This window comes from Hemiscyllium ocellatum, chromosome 10, assembly GCF_020745735.1.
Source record: "Hemiscyllium ocellatum isolate sHemOce1 chromosome 10, sHemOce1.pat.X.cur, whole genome shotgun sequence".
Lineage (NCBI taxonomy): Eukaryota > Metazoa > Chordata > Chondrichthyes > Orectolobiformes > Hemiscylliidae > Hemiscyllium > Hemiscyllium ocellatum.
The window spans coordinates 29,375,815-29,397,929 of record NC_083410.1 but is presented as its reverse complement, the minus strand read 5'-3'; the positions used below and the strand labels follow the sequence as shown (position 1 = coordinate 29,397,929).

The following is a 22,115-nucleotide window of genomic DNA, read 5'->3' as shown; positions in this document are numbered from 1 at the left end:
AAGCAGTAACCTGCATAGCTGCTGCTTTTGCTGTTTGGTTTAAAATATCTCTGGGCAATGGAGTTGTTCTAATTAAAATAAACAACAAAATTCACAACTCATCTTAAAGAACCCTGTGTGGGGGAGCTCACAGCAGGGGAGCAGTTAAGTGGCTAGTTTTTGAAGTGTAATCTTAACTGTTTTTTTGTTGTAAATCTACAATAGTGAGTAGATTGGGTTCTGTTTTGATAGGTTTTTATTGAGAACCTGTTTCTTGATCAACCTTTAAAAATATAAGGTTCAGTATGTGGATGGACGTACCAGAGAAAGTGCAAAGCTTGACCAATTCATGGGAAATAAGACAGGCAGGTGACTGAAGTCTCAGTAGGGGAGCAGTGACCATAATTCTATTAGTTTTAAAACAGTGATGGAAAAGGATAGGCCTCATCTAAAAATCAAAGTTCTGTATTGCAAAGTGGCCAATTTCGATCGTTTTAGGCAAGAACTTGCAAAAGCTGATTGGGGACAGATGTCTGCAGGTAAAGGGATGGCTGGAAAAAGGGAGCCTTCAGCAATGAGATAAGAGTCTAGAGACAGTTTGATCCTGTTAGGGTGAAGGGCAAGGCTAGTAGGTATAGGGCATGTTGGATGACTAGCGAAATTGAGGTTTTAGTCAAGAGTAAGGAAGAAGCATGTGTCAGGTATAGATAGTAGGGAATGAGTGAATTCTTAGAAAAGTATGAAGACAGTAAGAGTATACTTAAGAGGGAAATCAGGACGGCAAAAAGAAGACACAATCTTATTTGTCAAAACTATCTCAAGTAGAATCTGAAGAAATTCTACAAATACATTAAAGGTAAAAGAGTAACTTGGGAGAGAATAGGGTCCCTCAAAGATCAACAAGGCCTCCATTGTGTGGAATCACAAACGAGGGGGGAGATATTAAACAAGTATTTTGCATCTGTGTTTACACTGGAGAAGGATATGCAAGATACAGAATTTAGGGAAATAAACAGCGACATCTTCAAAGATGTACATATTACAGAGGTGCTGGTGCTGTACGTCTTAAAATGCATAAAGGTGGATAAATCCCTGGGGCCTGATCAGGTGCACCCGAGAACTCTGTGGGAAGCTAGGGGAAGTGATTGCTGGGCCCCACCAACAGCCACACAGATGAGGTGCCAGAAAACTGGAGGTTAGGTAACTTAGTGCCATTCCTTAAGAAAGGTGGTAAGGAAAAGCGAAGAAACTAGAGGCTTGAGAGCCTGACATTGGTTGTAGGAATTTACATGTATTTGGAAAGACAAGGGTTGTTCATGATCATCAACATTGTTTTTTGCATGGGAAATGGTGTCTCATTAATGATTATGTTTTTTGAAGTAACGAAGAGGATTCATGAGGACAGAGTGGTGGGCGTGAACTATAGGGACTGCAGTAAGGTGCTCAACAAGGATCTTCATGGTAAACTAGTTAGCAAGATTAGATGACAATAGTGGGAGAACCAGCTATGTGGATACAGCACTGGCTCAAAAGGTAGAAGACAGAGTGGTGCTGGAGGGTTGCTTTTCAGACTGTAGGCCTTAACCAGTGATGTGCCACAAGGTCAGTGCTGGGTTAATTGCTTTTTGCCATTCATAAAAACGGTTTGAATGTGAGCATAAGAGATATAGTTAGTAAGTTTGCAGGTGACACCAAAATTGGAGATAGAATGGACAGTGTAGGAGGTTACCTCAGAATACAACGGAATCTTGATCAGATGGGCCCAATGGGCTGAGAAGTGGCAGATGGAGTTTTATTTAGATAAATGTGAGCTGCTGCATTTTGGAAAGGCAAATCAGTTCAGGACTTATACATTTAATGCTAAAGTCCGAGGAAGTGTTGCTGAACAAAGAGACCTTGGAGTGCAGGTTCATAGCTCCTTAAAAGTGGAGTTACAGTAGACAGGATAGTGAAAGCGGCGTTTAATATGCTCCCCTTTATTGGTCTGTGAATTGGGTCCAGGTGTTGGGTGGTTATGTTGCGCCTGTACAGGACATTGGTTAGGCCACTTTTAGAATATTGCATGCAATTCTGGTCTCCTTCCTATTGGAAGGTTGTTGTGAAACTTGAAAGGGTTCCGAAAAGATTTACAGGGTTAATTTGCTCTGACAAACTGCAGGAAATTGGATGCCCGAGAGTATGATGATTAGCCTCTGCCTAAGGGATCTCGAAACAAAAATGAGGAACACTGAAATTAAGGTTGTACTTTGGTGGAAAAAGGAAGTTTCAATATAAATTATGCCATACTGAAAGTGCTTGATATTTAAATATTTTGGTTTGTTAAAATACTGATTCAGAAAATTTCAACATAACTGTTTTGCCTTTTTTGAATTAGGAACTCAATTCCATGTGTTTTGTGAGTTATGTAATGAGGCAGATGTTGTTTTTACATGAATATTATACGACATTAGGTCTTTTTGAAAATTACAGCAGGTTAGGCAGCATCTCAGGAATAGAGAATTCGACGTTTCGAGCATAAGCCCTTCATCAGGAATAAGAGAGAGAGAGCCAAGCCGGCTGAGATAAAAGGTAGGGAGGAGGGACTAGGGGGAGGGGCGATGGAGGTGGGATAGGTGGAAGGAGGTCAAGGTGAGGGTGATAGGCCGGAGTGGGGTGGGGGCGGAGAGGTCAGGAAGAGGATTGCAGGTTAGGAGGGCGGTGCTGAGTTGAGGGAACCGACTGAGACAAGGTGGGGGGAGGGGAAATGAGGAAGCTGGAGAAATCTGAATTCATACCTTGTGGTTGGAGGGTTCCCAGGCGGAAGATGAGGCGCTCCTCCTCCAGCCGTCGTGTAGTTGTGTTCTGCCGGTGGAGGAGTCCAAGGACCTGCATGTCCTCGGTGGAGTGGGAGGGGGAGTTAAAGTGTTGAGCCACGGGGTGATTGGGTTGGTTGGTTCGGGCGGCCCAGAGGTGTTCTCTGAAGCGTTCCGCAAGTAAGCGGCCTGTCTCACCAATATAGAGGAGGCCACATCGGGTGCAGCGGATGCAATAGATGATGTGTGTGGAGGTACAGGTGAACTTGTGGCGGATATGGAAGGATCCCTTGGGGCCTTGGAGGGAAGTGAGTGTGGAGGTGTGGGCGCAAGTTTTACATTTCCTGCGGTTGCAGGGGAAGGTGCCGGGGGTGGAGGTTGGGTTGGTGGGGGGTGTGGATCTGACAAGGGAGTCACGAAGGGAGTGGTCCTTGCGGAACGCTGATAGGGGAGGGGAGGGAAATATATCCTTGGTGGTGGGGTCCGTTTGGAGGTGGCGGAAATGGCGGCGGATAATACGTTGTATGCGCAGGTTGGTGGGGTGGTAGGTGAGAACCAGTGGGGTTCTGTCTTGGTGGCGGTTGGAGGAGCGGGGCTCAAGGGCGGAGGAGCGGGAAGTGGAGGAGATGCGGTGGAGGGCATCGTCGATCACGTCTGGGGGGAATCTGCGGTCCTTGAAGAAGGAGGCCATCTGGGTTGTGCGGTGTTGGAATTGGTCCTCCTGGGAGCAGATGCGGCGGAGACGAAGGAATTGGGAATATGGGATGGCGTTTTTACAGGGGGCAGGGTGGGAGGAGGTGTAGTCCAGGTAGCTGTGGGAGTCAGTCGGTTTATAATAGATGTCTGTGTTGAGTCGGTCGCCCGAGATAGAAATGGAAAGGTCTAGGAAGGGGAGGGAGGAGTCTGAGACAGTCCAGGTGAATTTCAGGTCGGGATGGAAGGTGTTAGTAAAGTTGATGAACTGTTCAACCTCCTCGTGGGAGCACGAGGCAGCGCCGATACAGTCATCGATGTAGCGGAGGAAAAGGTGGGGGGTGGTGCCAGTGTAGTTGCGGAAGATGGACTGTTCCACATATCCTACAAAGAGGCAGGCATAGCTGGGGCCCATGCGGGTGCCCATGGCAACTCCTTTAGTTTGGAGGAAGTGGGAGGATTGAAAAGAGAAGTTATTCAGGGTGAGGACCAGTTCAGTCAGTCGAAGGAGGGTGTCAGTGGAAGGGTACTGGTTAGTGCGGCGGGAAAGGAAGAAGCGGAGGGCTTTGAGTCCTTCGTGATGGGGGATGGAGGTGTACAGGGACTGGATGTCCATAGTGAAAATAAGGCGTTGGGGACCGGGGAAGCGAAAATCCTGGAGGAGGTGGAGGGCGTGGGTGGTGTCCCGAACGTAGGTGGGGAGTTCTTGGACTAAAGGGGACAGGACCGTGTCGAGGTATTGGGAGATGAGTTCGGTGGGGCAGGAGCAGGCTGAGACAATGGGTCGGCCGGGGCAGGCAGGTTTGTGGATTTTGGGCAGGAGGTAGAAACGGGCGGTGCGGGGTTGTGGGACTATGAGGTTGGAGGCGGTGGATGGGAGATCCCCTGAGGTGATGAGGTCCTGGATGGTCTGTGAGATGATGGTTTGGTGGTGGGAGGTGGGGTCGTGGTCAAGGGGGCGATAAGAGGAGGCGTCCGCGAGCTGGCGTTTGGCTTCAGCGGTGTACAGGTCAGTGCGCCAAACTACCACCGCGCCTCTTTCTGTGAGATGATGGTTTGGTGGTGGGATTCTGTGAGATGATGGTTTGGTGGTGGGATTCTGTGAGATGATGGTTTGGTGGTGGGATGTCTCAGACTCCTCCCTCCCCTTCCTAGACCTTTCCATTTCTATCTCGGGCGACCGACTCAACACAGACATCTATTATAAACCGACTGACTCCCACAGCTACCTGGACTACACCTCCTCCCACCCTGCCCCCTGTAAAAACGCCATCCCATATTCCCAATTCCTTCGTCTCCGCCGCATCTGCTCCCAGGAGGACCAATTCCAACACCGCACAACCCAGATGGCCTCCTTCTTCAAGGACCGCAGATTCCCCCCAGACGTGATCGACGATGCCCTCCACCGCATCTCCTCCACTTCCCGCTCCTCCGCCCTTGAGCCCCGCTCCTCCAACCGCCACCAAGACAGAACCCCACTGGTTCTCACCTACCACCCCACCAACCTGCGCATACAACGTATTATCCGCCGCCATTTCCGCCACCTCCAAACGGACCCTACCACCAAGGATATATTTCCCTCCCCTCCCCTATCAGCGTTCCGCAAGGACCACTCCCTTCGTGACTCCCTTGTCAGATCCACACCCCCCACCAACCCAACCTCCACCCCCGGCACCTTCCCCTGCAACCGCAGGAAATGTAAAACTTGCGCCCACACCTCCACACTCACTTCCCTCCAAGGCCCCAAGGGATCCTTCCATATCCGCCACAAGTTCACCTGTACCTCCACACACATCATCTATTGCATCCGCTGCACCCGATGTGGCCTCCTCTATATTGGTGAGACAGGCCGCTTACTTGCGGAACGCTTCAGAGAACACCTCTGGGCCGCCCGAACCAACCAACCCAATCACCCCGTGGCTCAACACTTTAACTCCCCCTCCCACTCCACCGAGGACATGCAGGTCCTTGGACTCCTCCACCGGCAGAACACAACTACACGACGGCTGGAGGAGGAGCGCCTCATCTTCCGCCTGGGAACCCTCCAACCACAAGGTATGAATTCAGATTTCTCCAGCTTCCTCATTTCCCCTCCCCCCACCTTGTCTCAGTCGGTTCCCTCAACTCAGCACCGCCCTCCTAACCTGCAATCCTCTTCCTGACCTCTCCGCCCCCACCCCACTCCGGCCTATCACCCTCACCTTGACCTCCTTCCACCTATCCCACCTCCATCGCCCCTCCCCCTAGTCCCTCCTCCCTACCTTTTATCTCAGCCGGCTTGGCTCTCTCTCTCTTATTCCTGATGAAGGGCTTATGCTCGAAACGTCGAATTCTCTATTCCTGAGATGCTGCCTAACCTGCTGTGCTTTGACCAGCAACACATTTGCAGCTGTGATCTCCAGCATCTGCAGACCTCATTTTTTACTCGAACTTTTTGAAAATTATCAAACATGTAACCTTTCAAACAAGCTGATTGAGGGCCTTGAGCTCCTGAGTTGTTTGTACAATGTCTGTTTCAAAAAACAATTGTGTGTCAGTGGTCATGCTTTAGCCAAATGAGAGTATTGTGTTAAAATATCTTTGCTGTTTTTGATTTAAATGCAGTGTTAACAAAACGAAGCGTGCATTTGAATTTTAATTTTGATGTTAAGTTAAGATTTTTAAAAATGTTAGAACTTGAGGCTGAACTCTTAGGTCTGTCAATTATTGTTAATTCATTGTCCCACTTCATGTTGCAAATTCAAAGAATGTTGGTCTGTAACAAAGTTGTACAATTACTGGTCTGTAACCACTAATTCCAACTGTCTTTTTTAGGGAGCTTCATTTGGAGAACATATTTTAATATATTTCACATTTGTTTGCCATGGAAACTTGATATTTGAATCTGAACTGAAACTGCCTCTTCAATGGCTGAAGCACAGAGAATATTTTGTTGTTTTCTTGCTGTTCCGGATTTTTGAAATACTTCTCCTGACAGCTTTCACATTAGCCAAGTATTAATTTGTCAAAGGAAAATAATTTTTGAATAACCTGAATGGGATCCCCCAAAGGTTTGATGTTTAGGGCCACTGATCGTTGTTTGTAAGTGACTGAATTGTTTGAGCAGTACAATTCAGAAATTTTGTAGATTGTGTAAAACTTGATAACGTCATAAATAGTGAACAGAGTAATGGACTTCAAGACAAGTGAGAACGTTGAAATAGGCAAACACAATAGTGTAGTTAAGTATGTGACTCTCTTCATCCTGATACCCAGCTTGGCAAGGAAGAAACGAGGGAGGAAATGCAACTATACTTTCAGCAGCTAACATGGTGTCTCAAGTTTCTTCATTCACAGGTAAAGCATGCCTTTGGACCACCACCCACATTCCACAACCTGATCCAACTGATTCAATCAGCTCCCCAGTCACGAGCACAAAAAGTGAAGAAGATGACACCAGTGAAGGGGAGGTCCATACGCTTTAGGTCAATGGATCCTATGGATATTAAACCATGCAAGCTTTCCTTCTCTTTCGATCATTTAAGAGATATGAAGGCTAACATCAAAACAGCCATTTGGCTTTGTTACGTTTGACAGCAGAGAGGGAGCAGAAGCAGCAAGTAATGCTGTGTTGACCTACCCTGCTGTGGCAGCATTTTATACTCAGATGTACTGGTATCCTCCATCTGAAGGATCTCCGCAAAAATAGAAGTCTCGTCAGTTTTGTTAAGTATTTAACTACCTTGATCCAAGAATTCAGATTTCTCCGTGCAGTGGTGTGCAAGGATATACTGGATTTTGTTTTCAGGTTGGACTTTATTGAAGGACATTTTGGATAACTGGCTCATTCCCACTCAACATGGAGGGGATGGAGTGGTCACTAAGGACTGTGGATTTAAGAACTTCACTGGTGAACACATTTTCCCACACATGATCTACAGGATTCTCCTATCTACTGCATGGACTAGTAATTTTTGTTGTTATAATCACTGCATGTTGTGTGTCAATAACTTGTTTAAGTTCTGACTGTAAGGTTCTTCTGAATAAGCTGATCAGCAAGTTTGCAGATGACACAAAGATTGGTGGAGTAGTAGAAAGCATAAGGGACTGTCAGAGAATACAGGAGGATATAGATAGACTGGAGAGTTGGGTGGAAAAGTGGCAGATGGCTTTCAATCCAGACAAATGCGAGGTGATGCATTTAGGCAAGTCTAATTCTAAAGCGAATTATATTATGAATGGAAGAGCCTTGGGAAAAGTTGATGGGCACAGAGATCTGGGAGTGCAGATCCATTGTACCCTGAAGGTTGCTGCACAGGTAGATAGAGTGGTCAAGGAGGCATATAGTATGCTTGCCTTCATTGGGCGGGGTATGGAGTATAAGAGCTGGCAAATCATGTTAAAATTGTACAAAACATTGGTTCGCCCACATTTAGAATACTTACAGTTCTGGGCGCCACATTACCAAAAGGATGTGGATGCTTTGGAGAGGGTGCAGAGAAGGTTTGCGAGGATGTTGCCTGATATGGAAGGTGTTAGTTATAAAGACAGGTAGAGTAGGTTAGGTTTATTTTCACTAGAAAAAAGGAGATTGAGGAGGGACCTGATTGAGGTGCACAAAATCATGAAGGCTATAGAAACGGTGGCTAGAGACAATCTTTTTCCCAGGGTGTAGGATTCAATAACGAGAGGTCATGCATTCAAGGTGAGAGGTGGAAAATTTAAGGTGGATACACGCGACAGGTACTCCACACAGAGGGTGGTGGGCGTTTGGAATGTGTTGCCCGCAGAGGTGGTAGACGCAGGCACAGTAGATTCATTTAAGATGCTTCTGGATAGATGCATGAGTAGGTGGGGAGGAGAGGGATACAAATGCTTAGGAATTCATCGACAGGTTTAGACAGTACGTTTGGATCGGCTCAGGCTTAGAGGGCCAATGGGCCTGTTCCTGGGCTGTAAATTTTCTTTGTTCTTGGTTCTAAGCTGGTAGTGCCTAAATGATAAAGGAAGGAATGAGATATTCAAGGGTTAATTTGCTCTGCTGACCTGCAGGAAATCGGATGTCCTGAATGTGGGTGGCATGTCTTTGTCTTACAGGTAGAAAGTAAGGAATTTACATTCCCATCTCTTGCCATTCAGAGCTATTTGCATGGCCATTTCCTAGTTAGTCAGAGTGAACTTATATCGTCATCCCGTGTCATTCAGAGCCATGTGCATCATCACCTATTCAGAATCAATTTGAATATTGCAATTAAAATTCTGACTGCACCCTACAGTTACAAAAAAACAATTTGCAACAGATCTGGTGATTAAGGAATGATTTACATTACACTGTTTCTGGAGATGATCAGGTCACTGCGTTGTTTTGAGTGTCATGTGACTATGAGGCAGTATCTGAGGGTTGTCTTGTGGGCATTACTGACTGTGATACAAAGACTTTGTATAAAGCAAGAACTGTTCCCTTATTCAGGGAGATTTCCTGACACTGCTATGCAAGCATGGCGAAGAGTGTTAAGGGTTCTTCCACAAAGCTTGTAATATACTTGCTTAATAAAATTTTGGTTGCTCAGAGAAATTGGCATATTGCAGTTGCACCAAGTGTCTAAGAATCTCAAGAAGAACGAACTTAACACAAGGATATTGCCTGGGTTGGAGGGGTTAAGCTGTGCAGAGAGACCGAATAAACCGGAGTTAATTTTCCCTGGAGCATCGGAAACTGAGGGGTGACTTTTGCAGAGGTTTCTAAAATCATGAGGGGCATGAATGGAGTAAATACACAATCTTTTCCCCAGGGTAAGGACCCCAAAACTAGAGAGAACAGCTTTAGGGTGAGAGGGGAAAGATTTAAAAGGGACCAAAGGGGCAATTTTTTCATGCAGAGGGTGGTGCATATATAGAATAAGCTGCCAGAGGAAGTGGAGGTGGTTGGTACAATCGCAGCATTTAAAAGCCATTTGAATATGAAGGGTTTAGAAGGATATGGCCAAATGCTGGCAAATGGGGCTAGTTTAGGTTAGGATATCTGGTCAGCATGGTTGAGTTGGACCGAAGGGTATGTTTTGGTGCTATATGTCTCCATGACTCTTTGGAATTCCCTTCATCAAAAGGCAATGGATGCTGAATCATAGAAATTGCAGAATCATAGAATCCCTACATTGCGGAGAGAGGCCATTTGACCTACTGAGTCCACACCAACCCTCCAAAAGCATCCCCCCTCAACCTAGCCTCCCACCATATCCCTGTAACCTTGCATTTATCATGACTAATCTACTTAGCTTACACATGCCAGGACACAACAGGGCAATTCAGCGGGCCAAACCACCTGACCTGCTCATCTTTGGACATCAGGAAGAAACCACTTTATCCAGCATAAACCCACGCACACATGGCAAGAACATGCAAATTCCACGCAGTCACCCAAAGCTGGAATTGAACCTGGGTCCCTGACACAGAACTGAGCCACCATGCTGCCCTCAATCTTTGATGCAAAATGTAAAGTTGTGGTTAAAATTAAATCAGCCATGACTGTAGTGAATGTAGAACAGGTTCAAAAGGTTGAATGGCCCACTCTTTATTGGTGTTCAGATGTTTGTAGGGCAAGGTGGAAAAAGAAGTGGGTCATGTGGCTTGCTGACCACAAGCCTGGGTTGCTCCAGATATGGCAGACCTGTTGGGTTTCTCCTGCACTTTGTGTTCTTTCTTCAGATTTCCAGCATTTGCAGTTTTTCATTTTTATTCAAAGTAAACCTATTGTTGGCCTTTATTCCAAAGGAAACGGAGTATAAAATAGGGAGGTCTTGCTAGAATTATACAAGGGTCTAGTCAAACCATTTCTGGAAATACTGTGAACAGTTTGAGGGCTCTTTATCGAAGGAAAGATGTACTGGTACTGGAGGCAGTCCAGAGAAGGTTCACTGACTCGACCAGAGGTACACAGGGATTTTCTGATGGGGAAAGGTTGAGTAGATTTGGTGCTGTAGTCACAGGAGTTTGGAATGTAAACAGACCTCATTGAAATAGATGATACTTAAGAGTCTTGACAGGGTAGATCATTTCTTTCTGAGGGAGAGTCTACGTCCAGGCAGCAGATTTGCAGAGTAAGTGGGTCGTCCATTGAAGACAGCAACGAGGAGGAATTTATTTTCCTGGAGAATGGTACATTTGTGGAATTCTTTACTGTAGAGAGCTATCAAAGCTGAGTCATTAAATATATTCAAGGCAAAAATAAACCTATTTCTAATCATTATGTGAATCAAGTGTTTTGGGGAACAGGCAGGTAAATGATTTGAGGTGCATCTCTATGACTGTCAGATTAGCCACTTAATGATGGACTAGACTCAGTGGGCCAAATGCTTACTTCTGCTCCTACATCTTATGATCTTATAATTAAGAAATTGGAGATTCAATCCAGTATAAACTTGTTCTTCACATCAATAAAAAATGTTCAGCAGTGATGAAAAATTTTGCAAGATACAAAAAAACCTAATTACACCTCACTTATCAAGGGTTCCTGCGAAAAGACCAATAGTATGAGTGGAATCATTTCTGGAATCTATTTATATTAATGGTGGTACCTCAACACACCTTCTGCAGAAGGATGGATTTGCTGTCAACCTTTTCTGGATTTCCACCATTTAATTGTGCACAAATACAGATTCCAGAAGTTGTTGTTTGAGAGGAGTAGGAGAACATTGGTAGGTGTACTATGACAAACTCTGACCTAACATGTTATCAGACTGGAAAGCATTCAACTGTTAAGTAGTATCAAGCAGGTTGGAATTTTTTTTTAAAAGACAGAAAAAAGCAGCTTTCAAAATTAACAAAGGGTTCAATAGATGAAATGAGGGAAAACATTTTCAACTTCTGGGTAAGAATGAAACAAAAAGGGATAAGTATTGGAAATGAAAGGTGCAGTGCTTAAAAAGCACAGCCGGTCAGGCAGCATCCGAGGAGCAGAATAGTTAATGTTTCGAGCATGAGCTCTTCATCAGGAATGAGGGGTTGGGCCAAGGGGGCTGAGAGATAAATGGGACGTGGTGTCCACGATTTGGCACCTGGCTTCAACAGTGCAGAGGTCGGTTAGCCAAACTACCACTGCGCCCACTTTGTCTGCTGGTTTGACGTTTGGTAGTTTTACGCACCGACCTCAACACTGCTAATGTCAGGTGCCAACTTGCAGACACATCCTCCTACTGGCCCCTCAAACACAACTACACCTCCCATCACCAGACAATCCACAACCTCATCACCTCAGAAGATCTCTGACCAACAGCCTCCAACCTCAGTCTGGGAACCCTGCACTGCCTGGTTCTACCTCCTACCCAAAATTCACAAACCTGACTGCCCCAGTCAACCCACTGTCTCAGCCTGCTCCTGCCCCACTTAACTTATCTCTGCATACCTTGACACCGTCCTGTTCCTTCTTGGTTCAGGATCCTCCCAATTACATTCGGGACACCACCCATACCCTCCACCTTCTCCATAACTTTTGTTTCCTAGCCCCCAATGCCTCATCTTCGCCACGGACATCCAGTTCCTGTATACATTCATCCGCCATGACAAAGGGCTCCAAGCCTTCAGCTTCTTCCTCTTCCACCAACCTAACTAGTATTCTTCTACTGACACACTCATTCAACATGCTGAATTGGTCCTTACCCTCAATTAACTTTTCTTTCGAATTATCCCACTTCCTCCAGACCAAAAGGGTAGCAATACACTGATATCTACTTCAAACCCACCGACTTCCACAGTTACCTGGACTACACCTCCTTCCACCTACCTCCTGTTCCTTATTCCCAATTCCTCTGCCTCTGCCACATATGCTCCCAGGAGGACCAGTTCCACCTTAGAACATCTCAGGTGGTCTCCCCCCTTGAAGGACCACAAGTCCCCCTCCAAAATGGGTGGACAATCCCCTCCAATGCATCTCCTCCACTTCCTGCACCTCTGCCCTTGTACCTCACTCCTCCAATCACAAGAACAGAACCCCCCTCCAGTCCTCACCTTCTACACCAAACTCTGTATAAATCGCATCATCCTCCACCATTTCCTCTACCTATAAACAGACCCCACCACCAGGGATATATTTCCCTCCCCTATCCCTATCTGCAATCTATAGAGATCATTCCCTCCACAACTCCTTGTTCAGTCCATGACCCAACCAAACCACCCTCCACTTCCAGCACCTTCTCTAGCCATCGCAAGCAAGTGCAAAGCCCGTGTTCACACCTTCCCCCTTACCTATGTCTAAGGCCCCAAAAGATCCTTCCACATCTGACAGAGATTTACCTGTACTTCCACACACGTCATCTATTGTGTCCGCTGCTCCAGATATGGTCTCCTCTACATTAGGGAGGCAGGACACCAACTTGTGGAACATTTCAGAGAACGTCTCTGGGACATACACACTAAAAATCTTTACGATGGCCAAACACTAACTCCCCCCCCCAACTCCACCAAGGACATGCATGTCCTGGGTGTCCTCCACTGGCAAACTCTAGCCATCTGACGTGTGGAGGAAGAATGCCTCATCTCCTGTCTTGGGAGTCTCCAACCACACAGGTTCAATGTGATTTCACCAGTTTCATAATCACCCCTCCTCCACCTTACCCCAGATGCAACCTGACAACTTGGCACTGAGCTTTTGAACTGTCTTACCTATCCATCTTCCTTCCCAACCATCTGCACCATCCTCTACTCCGACCGGTCGTCATCACTCCCACCTTAATCTACCTATCACATTCCCAGCTACCTTCCCCCCCAGCCCCTGCTCCCTCATGCCCCATTTATCTCAGCCCCCTCGAGCCACCCCTTCATTCCTGAAGAAGAGCTCATGCTCGAAACATTGACCTGCTTTGCTTTTCCAGCACCACACTTTTCGACTCTGATCTCCAGCATCTGCAGGCCTTACTTTCTCCATAAGAATTAGAAAGCCACTAATTTAGGATTGAAAACAATGCAAAAGGAATTTATTTCTGCAATATCGGAAACAGGCTAGGATAGATTTATTTGAAAACACATTTTGGACTGAAAGCCAAATGAGATGAATTCTGGGCAGAAATTATTTAGCCAAGAAAATCAACTTGCAAACTGTCAGTTAATGGCAAACAACAGCTTACAGAAAAGCAATCCATTTCCAATTATGTATCCTTCCTTCAAAATACCTGCATTCTATAATACTTGCAAGTAATTAAAATATTGCAACTGAACAAAGACTTATTTCGACTCCATTAAGTTCATTTGCATATTTTTTATAAAGCCACCTTCAGGACAGTTTACATTACTAATGTACTGTTCAAAGCATTAATTGATACAAATGATGTATTTCACTTCAAACAGATCACAGGACCAGTAGAAATATTGCAGGATTCCATCAAAAACTACACCCTCAAAAGAATAGTGAGAATCAGATTTGTAGGCCACAAGTCTCTGGTTTAATAACACTGATACAAAAGCATTACATAAGCAGCTTTAATAATCTGTGTGCTATATAGAGCAAATGCATGCTCCCAACTTAGTTCCTGATTAGCTGATATAGGTGTTTAGTTGTATTCTAAACTCAACACTCCATACCATAGTTACATACACTACTAGTTTTTATATACTAGTTTATATACACTACTAGTGTTTCGGAAGACAAAAAGAAATGACCATTTCATGGATTTCGATGTCCAAAACATGATTCCTTTCTTAACCTGGCCTTTTCAGAATATGAAGACACTGGGACAGTCTAATATTGACTGATATTGATTTAAATATTTAGATCAATCTTTTCAAATTTGACATAGAAAAACTGTTCCAGAAGTTAAAATTCACATTTATAAATCAGATATCTTTGCACCCAATTCCAACTATGTTTCCTTCAACATTTCCTGCATTTCTATTGCAGATGTGTTAACCCTCAAAAGTGATGAGTTGAATCAATCTCCCATTTCCTGAAACTAACTTTTATATTTGCTTGGATTTTGAGATCCCATGTCCGATTTGATTAAGCGAGACATGAGAAGAATACAGGCACGCAACTTTCCAGCAATGGTAACTGGACAACAGAAGATGAACTTTCCAACTAATAGTTCCCATGTTGAGTCTTGGGGCACAGAATTCCATAACCTAAATAACACCAATGCACCAACAGGTATTTGCCAAGATCAGATATTAAGCCAAGGGGCTTGAAATTCTGTATGACTGTTTTAAAAAATGCCAAATATTCAACTGAACGTGGATCATGCTTTGCCTCTTTCTTTTCATTTTTTGCAGACCATAGAAAAAAACTGCTCACACAAAACCTCACCAAAAAAGATAAGATTTAAAAATATAATAAGGTATGATGAAAACACATTTAAACCTTCTGTTAAATAAAAAAAATTGTTAATGATAAAGAATTTGCTTACCAGGAAGGTCTTGTAATTTTCCTGACAGCCTTGCACGCTTAGCTCTATGACCAAAATGCTCAGAACTTGAAGTGGAAGCACCCTAAGAGATGGGAAAAAGGTAATAACTCAGTTGCAGCAACAATTATACAGAGGTCTAGCATTTCCAAATTCAGTCCATATTCTACTCCCACAAGTGAGAACAGCATTTTGTACTGTTTTACATTAAACACAAGGCCTCCGTATTTGCAAATTAAAATCTACACCCTACATTAAAATTTGTGGCTGAAAGAGTTAGCAGACACTTAAGAATGCTCTGGTGTTATTAATCAAAGAAAAAGAAAGTAAGCTTAAGAATTTTGCACGATTGGATGGGATAACAGAAAAAGCCAAATATCACTCAACCTGGTGAACGAATGACACCAACATGTCACCACCTCTCACCATGTACATGGCAGGTACTCATACAACTCAGCCAACGTTGTCTATCCCATACATTGCAGGCAAGGATGCCCTGAGACATTGGTGAAACAGATGAACGGGCACTGCACAACAATCAACTGAGAGAAGTGTTCCTTCCCCGTTGAGAACTCTTCGGCGTTCCGGGACATTCGACCTCGGACCTTCACGTGGCCTACACAAGAAACCATGTTCCATCTGAGGCAGTGGTATTTCAGTGACAAATAAGCTCCCATCTGTGGTTGTCAAGGAACTTTATTAAATCCTAGATACTCGTTTTACATATCTGCATGTGTCTCAACAATCCATACTGAATAAGATGTAGTACTGGCAGGCGATCGGAGCAGCCGCTTTTTAAATTTCTTGCCCAGCTGCAATGAGATTTCTTTAAAATATGAAGATTTATCAAAAGATTAGAGCTCTAATTAGTGTTGAAACTTTGAAAATTCTTCAAACTAGAATTTGTACAGACTTTGAGGGTCCATTGTAAACGCATATAGGGTAGAAGCAGATAGGGAAAGAGTTAAGTTCTGAGTTTTGTGAAACAAGAGGTTCAGCTGAGCATGACTCAGATCAGATAAGAATGTATAGTTAACAATGGGGTGCTGGAGGCCAGGGCAATGGGTTAACAAGGTAGAAAAACATTCATTCTGTACAGCCATTTAACAATGTTGGAAGAATTCAGTATGTAAGGTCAGTTTAACAAAGTGAAAAGTATTCATTATGTACAGCCAGTTAAGGTTAAGAACATTCATCGTTTAACAGCAGGTAGCTTAATCTCCACTATAGACACCTGCTGATTGTAACCATCACCCAATCAATATGTTGCCTTATCTGGATATTCCTCCCTGTAAAGTGACTATATAATTAAATTAGAAACTGCTGTTCAAGAGAGAAGACCGAGAACTCATGTCTCTGCACATGAGCGATTGTTCTCTCTCCCTCCACGGCCTGGAATAAAGACGAAGGTGGTAAAACTACTGTCTGAGTATTTTGCTTCAACTGAGCGGGGAAAATGGGACGACACCATAAAATAACATGTAATGACAGTGAGACAGTGTCTCACTTGATGAAGAACATGCTAGTCATTAGTATCAGGCTCATTGAACCATTACGTCATTGTCGATGATCTTAGCAAAAGTGACTGCCCAACAGTCCCAAGAATACATCCTCATTCCTAAACATTCCAAATGCTCACAAATCCAATGGCTGATGGAGAGAGTGCTTCAATTCCCAGACAACAACTCCTCAATGCACCAAAATGTAAGCAATGTTTTTCTCTTTCTATTCTTTCCATTAGACCTAACTTTCCAATGCATTAACAAAAAGAAAGAGATCACCCGCAGCTGAGGTAAGAGTGCTCTGATATATCAATTGCTACACAAATCTGACAAGATCACCAGTCTAACTTGGAGCTTTTTTAATCATGTGCCTTAAATTAACATGACTAAGTAATGCAAAAATAAAGCCCAATATTACTTATCTTCTGTAAATGAATAATTGGTCTAATGTGAGATCCTTGGACAGCACATTACAGTACCTAATTGTTTTGAAAGTTCTATTGGATAGTTCCCTTCTATCACTGTCAAATATCATATTGCTGAGGGCCAGGTTCTGAAATAAGTAGCAGATATATACATCTCACCGATACCAATAAATAGATAACTGTCTCCTTAAAAGCATTATGAAAGCACCACACCTGGCACTAAGAATCATACAGTAGTACAATTTAAAGGGGCAAGGAAGGGTTTTTCAAACAGATAAGTTCATGATCCACTTGCCTAACTGATGGCAGACCAGTATGTCTGCTCTGCAGAGACATCATGAAATGACCTCATTTTAAAATAAACATTACTTTCTGACAATATTTTGGCTCATCTCCCTAATTCACAAGAGTTAAAAGCATGTCGTCAGAAGGATATGAAATGTAACAAAAGAAACAACACTCTGATGATAAGTATCATGCTGATGCCATCTAGATTTGATGCACCTGCTTTTTGCATCTATAATATTTAACAGGATTTTATTGACAGTCATTCCAATTGAAATTTAGGAATGATTTTTTTCAATAAGCCACATCAGACTGCACTCAAATATTTGCTTCTGTTTTTCTCATTCCTCAAAGTTTCGTTTTTCAAAAAACATGTAATTGAGAAAGGAAGTCGACCAGATAACGTCTGGGGAACAAATGTAGAACTTCACTCTTAACAGCCTGCAGTGAGGAGGCTTCAAGGGAGGCAGTGGCATAACAGCAATGTCGCTAAACAGTAATGCCAAACTCAGGGTAATATTCAGGGGACATGGTTTAAACGCCATGACAGATGGTAAAATTTGAATTTCACAAAAATATAGAATAAAAAGCTCGTCGATAAGCGATTATGTAATCACTGTCAATTGTATTTGGTCCACTGATATCTTTCTTTCAAGAATAAAAGCTACTTGCCTGGATTCCAGACTCATGAGCCATATGTAGTTAACTCTCAACAATTAGAGATGGGCAATAAATGCTGCCCTAGCCATTAACACCCACTTCGCACGAATGTTTAGAAGTAGATAAAATCTACATAGAGCTCGAGTGCACCGTTTTGGCACCGTGGTAGCATCCCTATCGCTGGGCAAGGAGATGTGCGTTCAAAGCCTACCTGCTCCACAGGTGCATAATAACATCTATGAACAGGCAAATTCAAAAATAATTATACAAAGGATGAAAATAGTGTGTTATGAATGCCTTCAATAAATCAACACACTAAGGAGGAACAGAAACGTTAAAATATTATAGTTTCTTTATTCATTCGTGGGACATGGAGGCAGCTGCCCTGGAGGTGGTGATGAGCTGGCCTCTCTCAACCACTGCAGTTCTACTTCATGTTGACACTAGTGGTTCAAGGTGGCAATTCAATACCACTTTCTCAACAGCAACTAGGGACAGTAATAAATGCTGGCTCAGTCCACGTCCCATAAATGAATTAAAAATACACTATGTCATTAGATAGGGAGTAAATTCCAGGTTTTTGACTCAGCAACACTGAAGAAATGACACGATATTTTCAAGTCCAGGATGGTGAGTGGTTTGGAGGGGGACTTGCAGCTGGTAGCATTCCACTACAGTTGTTGCCCTAATCCTTCTAGATGGTAGTGGCTGTGGAAGGTACTATTTAGTGAACACTGGTGAATTTCTGCAGTGCATCTTGTGCTGCGACTAGATGCCAGTGGTGGAGGGAGTGAATGCTTGTTAATGTGGCACTAATGAAGTAGGCTGCTTTGTCCTGGATGGTGTCAAGCTTCTTGAGTGTTGCTGCAGCGGCATTCATTCAGTGAAGTGGGGAGTAGTTCAGCACATTCCTGACTTGTGGACAGGAATTCGAGCTAGGTAGTGTTACTCACTACAGGAATTCTTCATCTCTCTCTGGCCTGCTCTTGTAGCCACAGTACTTATATGAATAGTCCAGTTCAGCTTCTGATCAATGGTAACCCCAGGGTGTTGATATGAAGGAGTCAACAATGGTTATGCCATCAATTTAAAGGGACAAGGTTTAGATTGTCTCTTGTTGGAAATGGTCATTGCCTGGCATTTTTTGACATGAATGTGCCTTGCTACTTGTCAGTCAAAACCAAGATATTGTCCAGACCTTGCTGTGTTTTAGTATGGCCCGTTGCAGTATCTAAGATGTCACAAATGGTGCTAAACATTTGCAGTCATCGACAACCATCCCACTTTGTAACATCATGAGAAACAAGAACATGAGTAAGCTGTTTAGCCCCTTGAGCTTGCGCCACCATTTGACTAGATAATGGCTGATCCTCACTTTCAGTTTCTGGCATTCTACCTAGAATCCTTTATTCCCTTCCAGATCAAGAATCTTCTCTCAGCTGTTAATTATGTACAAGGACTCTAACCCCACAACACCGTAGCAAGGAGTTCCCAAGACTTTCAATTCAGATAATGATCCTCCTCACCACAATCTTAAATTGGCACCGCTTTATTCTGAGATTATGTCCTCTGGTCCTAGACTCTCCCATAAGGGGAAACATTCTCTTGGCATTTATCTTGTCAAGCCTCTTAAGAATCCTAAATAAGTCTATGAGATTACTTCTCATTCTTCTAAACCCCAATGAGTAGAGCTCCAACTTGTTCAGCCTTCATGCAGAAGACAATCCCTCAATACCAGAGAACATCCGAGTTAACCTTCTCTGAACTGACTCCAAGTAATTTACATATTTCCTTAAATAAGAGGATCACATCTGCTCACAGCGCTCCAAATGTGGGTCACTGACCTTATGATCGAGCAAAAGTAATTGAAGGAGTTGAAGATGGCTGGGCCAAGGACACTACTCTGAGAAACCCCTGCAGAAATTTCCTGGTGCTAAGACGACTGACCCCTAACTGCCACAATCATCTTTCTTCATGCCAGGTCTGACTCCAACCAGCGGAAAGATTTCCCTCATTCCCATCAACTCAAATTTTGCGAGGAGTCCTTGGGCCACACTTGATCAAATGCAGTTTTGATGTCAAGGGCAGTTACTCAGTTCGCACCTCTGGAATTCCCCTCAACATCACATGTGGTGTACTGCAACTCTTCATAGACATCAAAACAGCTGCCTTGACAAACCAACTTAACAATTGCTCTCTTATAAATGAAGATCTATAGGAACGGTATACTTCTGGTTAAAAACCAAGATCTTGCAACAAGCTCAGTTGTTTCATCTGGAGTTACAAAACAGGCGACACAGTTTTAGATGCCTAGGCTAGCTGTTTCAAACAATATTCACATGACTAACTTTCTCCACTTCAAATATGATTTCCATTTGCTATAACATGCACCATTTTGCCTTTACAAATCAAGCTAGTTACGGGGGAAATACTGTATATGAACAACAGTTGATGGCTTCAGCAACTTGAGCTGGAATGAATTCAGTTGCATGACCAATATTCATTTTAACTGTGCACCTGATCGTGAAATTTCAAATGCATTTATAAGGAAGGTTTCTATGATCTCAATGCATTTAGCATACAAAAATCGCCCCTAATGACTAACAGCTAGGTTGGTGGATCGTAAATTTGAATAGCCTACCAAAACTCTCAGTCCCAGGTTACATTAATAATAATGCTTTGGGTCAGAACCAGAAGGCCTCCAAATGCTCCCTGCTCAATTCTACTTTCTACTGCGAGCGACGGTCTGAGGAAAAACAGCAAAGCAAAACCAAAAAAAAGTAACCTAAAAATAAACACCTGTACAGCATAAGAGTTTTTTTTCAAAAGACAATTCTTAAACTCACCTTCAATGCTGGAGTACAACAGACATAGAAGACGACAAACCCTGAATTTGTTCCTTCCGGCCTACAAAATATTGACAGCATGAAACTGAAAATAAAACTTCAAATTCAGGAATTCTGTTGTAAATCTTAAAGTGCAAGCTTTAGATCGTCTAACCCCTACCAGGCACTTCTCAACCTCATCACCCTGCCTAGACTGGTTTACACTCATCTGACAAAGAAATCATTTCCTGTAATTCTGTGGGTGGAAAACCTACAAAAAATTAACTCTTTGCCTACTCTTAACGCTTACAGCCTTCAAATCTGAACATGCAGAGTTGAAACAAGGGCAAGATATTTACATTAGGACATCTAGCATCTGCTGTTAGTATTCTTCCCAATCAAGATGTGAAACACAAAGACAGAATTGGGTTGGCAATGGTACATGTATTACATGTGAGAAAGCAGCAACATCTCCTGCTGTCTTAGGTGGATCTGGTATACACGTGACTCCAGACACACCACAATATGTCTCGGGGCAATACAGGAGGGTGAAAAATGTTGGCCTCACCAGTGGCATTGCATGAATTAATTACTTTTAAAAATTACATCATACAGTGAGCAGCTTGAAATATTTCTCTTGATATACTCATTCTACTTCCCTCCCTAATTTTCTTTAATTCATCCAACCTTCAGCCAATTTGTTTTTCTGCAGTGAATTTCTACATGACAATTCCCCTTTCCAATCCCTGCACTGCTCTCATTTATGAGAAAAAAGGATCTGAATTATATATGAATATCATTTTGAGAGTTTACATTTCAAAACAGTGGCACATCACATAACCTACTACGTCAGACAGTAACATAACCCAGTGAGATCTTTTGCTATTAATTGTGCTTCTTATGAACCTACCTGAAGGAGCAGCACTCCAAACACTAGTGCTTCCAAACAAACCTGTTGGACTGTAAGCCGGTGTTGAGAGATTTTTAAACTTTGTCCACCCCAGTCTTATACTGGCACCTCTACATCAAAACCCAAGGTATCAGAGAATGGACTCCTGAACGGTTAATGGACGGTTGGTGGGGTGGGCGGAAAAGAGGGAGGGAGGGAGGGAAGGGGAAAAGGAGGGGAGTGAGGGGGGGTGGCGCGGTGAGGGGGAGAAAGAAAGGGAGAATGGGTTTGGGGGGGCAGACAGTATCAGTCCAAGTTCCAAGGTTGGGGATATTGTGTTTGGGGACATGGATGTGGAAAGTTGTGTACTCAATATTAGTTACCCAGAATTTACAGAAGGTTGTTAATAGTCTAACATTTTCTGATAACTGTTTACTTAACTGCAGGGAACCCTCCAAATTTTCAATTTAAATGGAAACTTTGGTGTAGGCAAATTGTCCATTGTAATCTTCAATTTCCTAGCCAGTTCCCTCAGTATCGATTATGTCTGGGATTCTGCAAGATCTCAATACGCATCACACACCTACGCTACAGACATGACTCTCTGCCATTGCTGACCAAGCCAGCACTGCTGACAAGTCCCACAAGTTTGGGGGAAAAAAATATCAATACTATCACAGAAATTTGACTTCATTAGAA

General features: G+C 43.5%; 1 protein-coding gene across 1 annotated transcript in view; it reads right to left on the bottom strand.

The window, feature by feature from the left end:
* The window catches only part of fbxo11b (F-box protein 11b), a 163,490-nt gene that overhangs the window by 62,687 nt on the left and 78,688 nt on the right, over positions 1–22,115 (bottom strand). Inside the window, exon 3 of the mRNA XM_060831368.1 lies at positions 14,834–14,915. Within this exon, the coding sequence (XP_060687351.1) occupies positions 14,834–14,915 (82 nt within the window). The remainder of the gene's footprint in view (positions 1–14,833; positions 14,916–22,115) is intronic.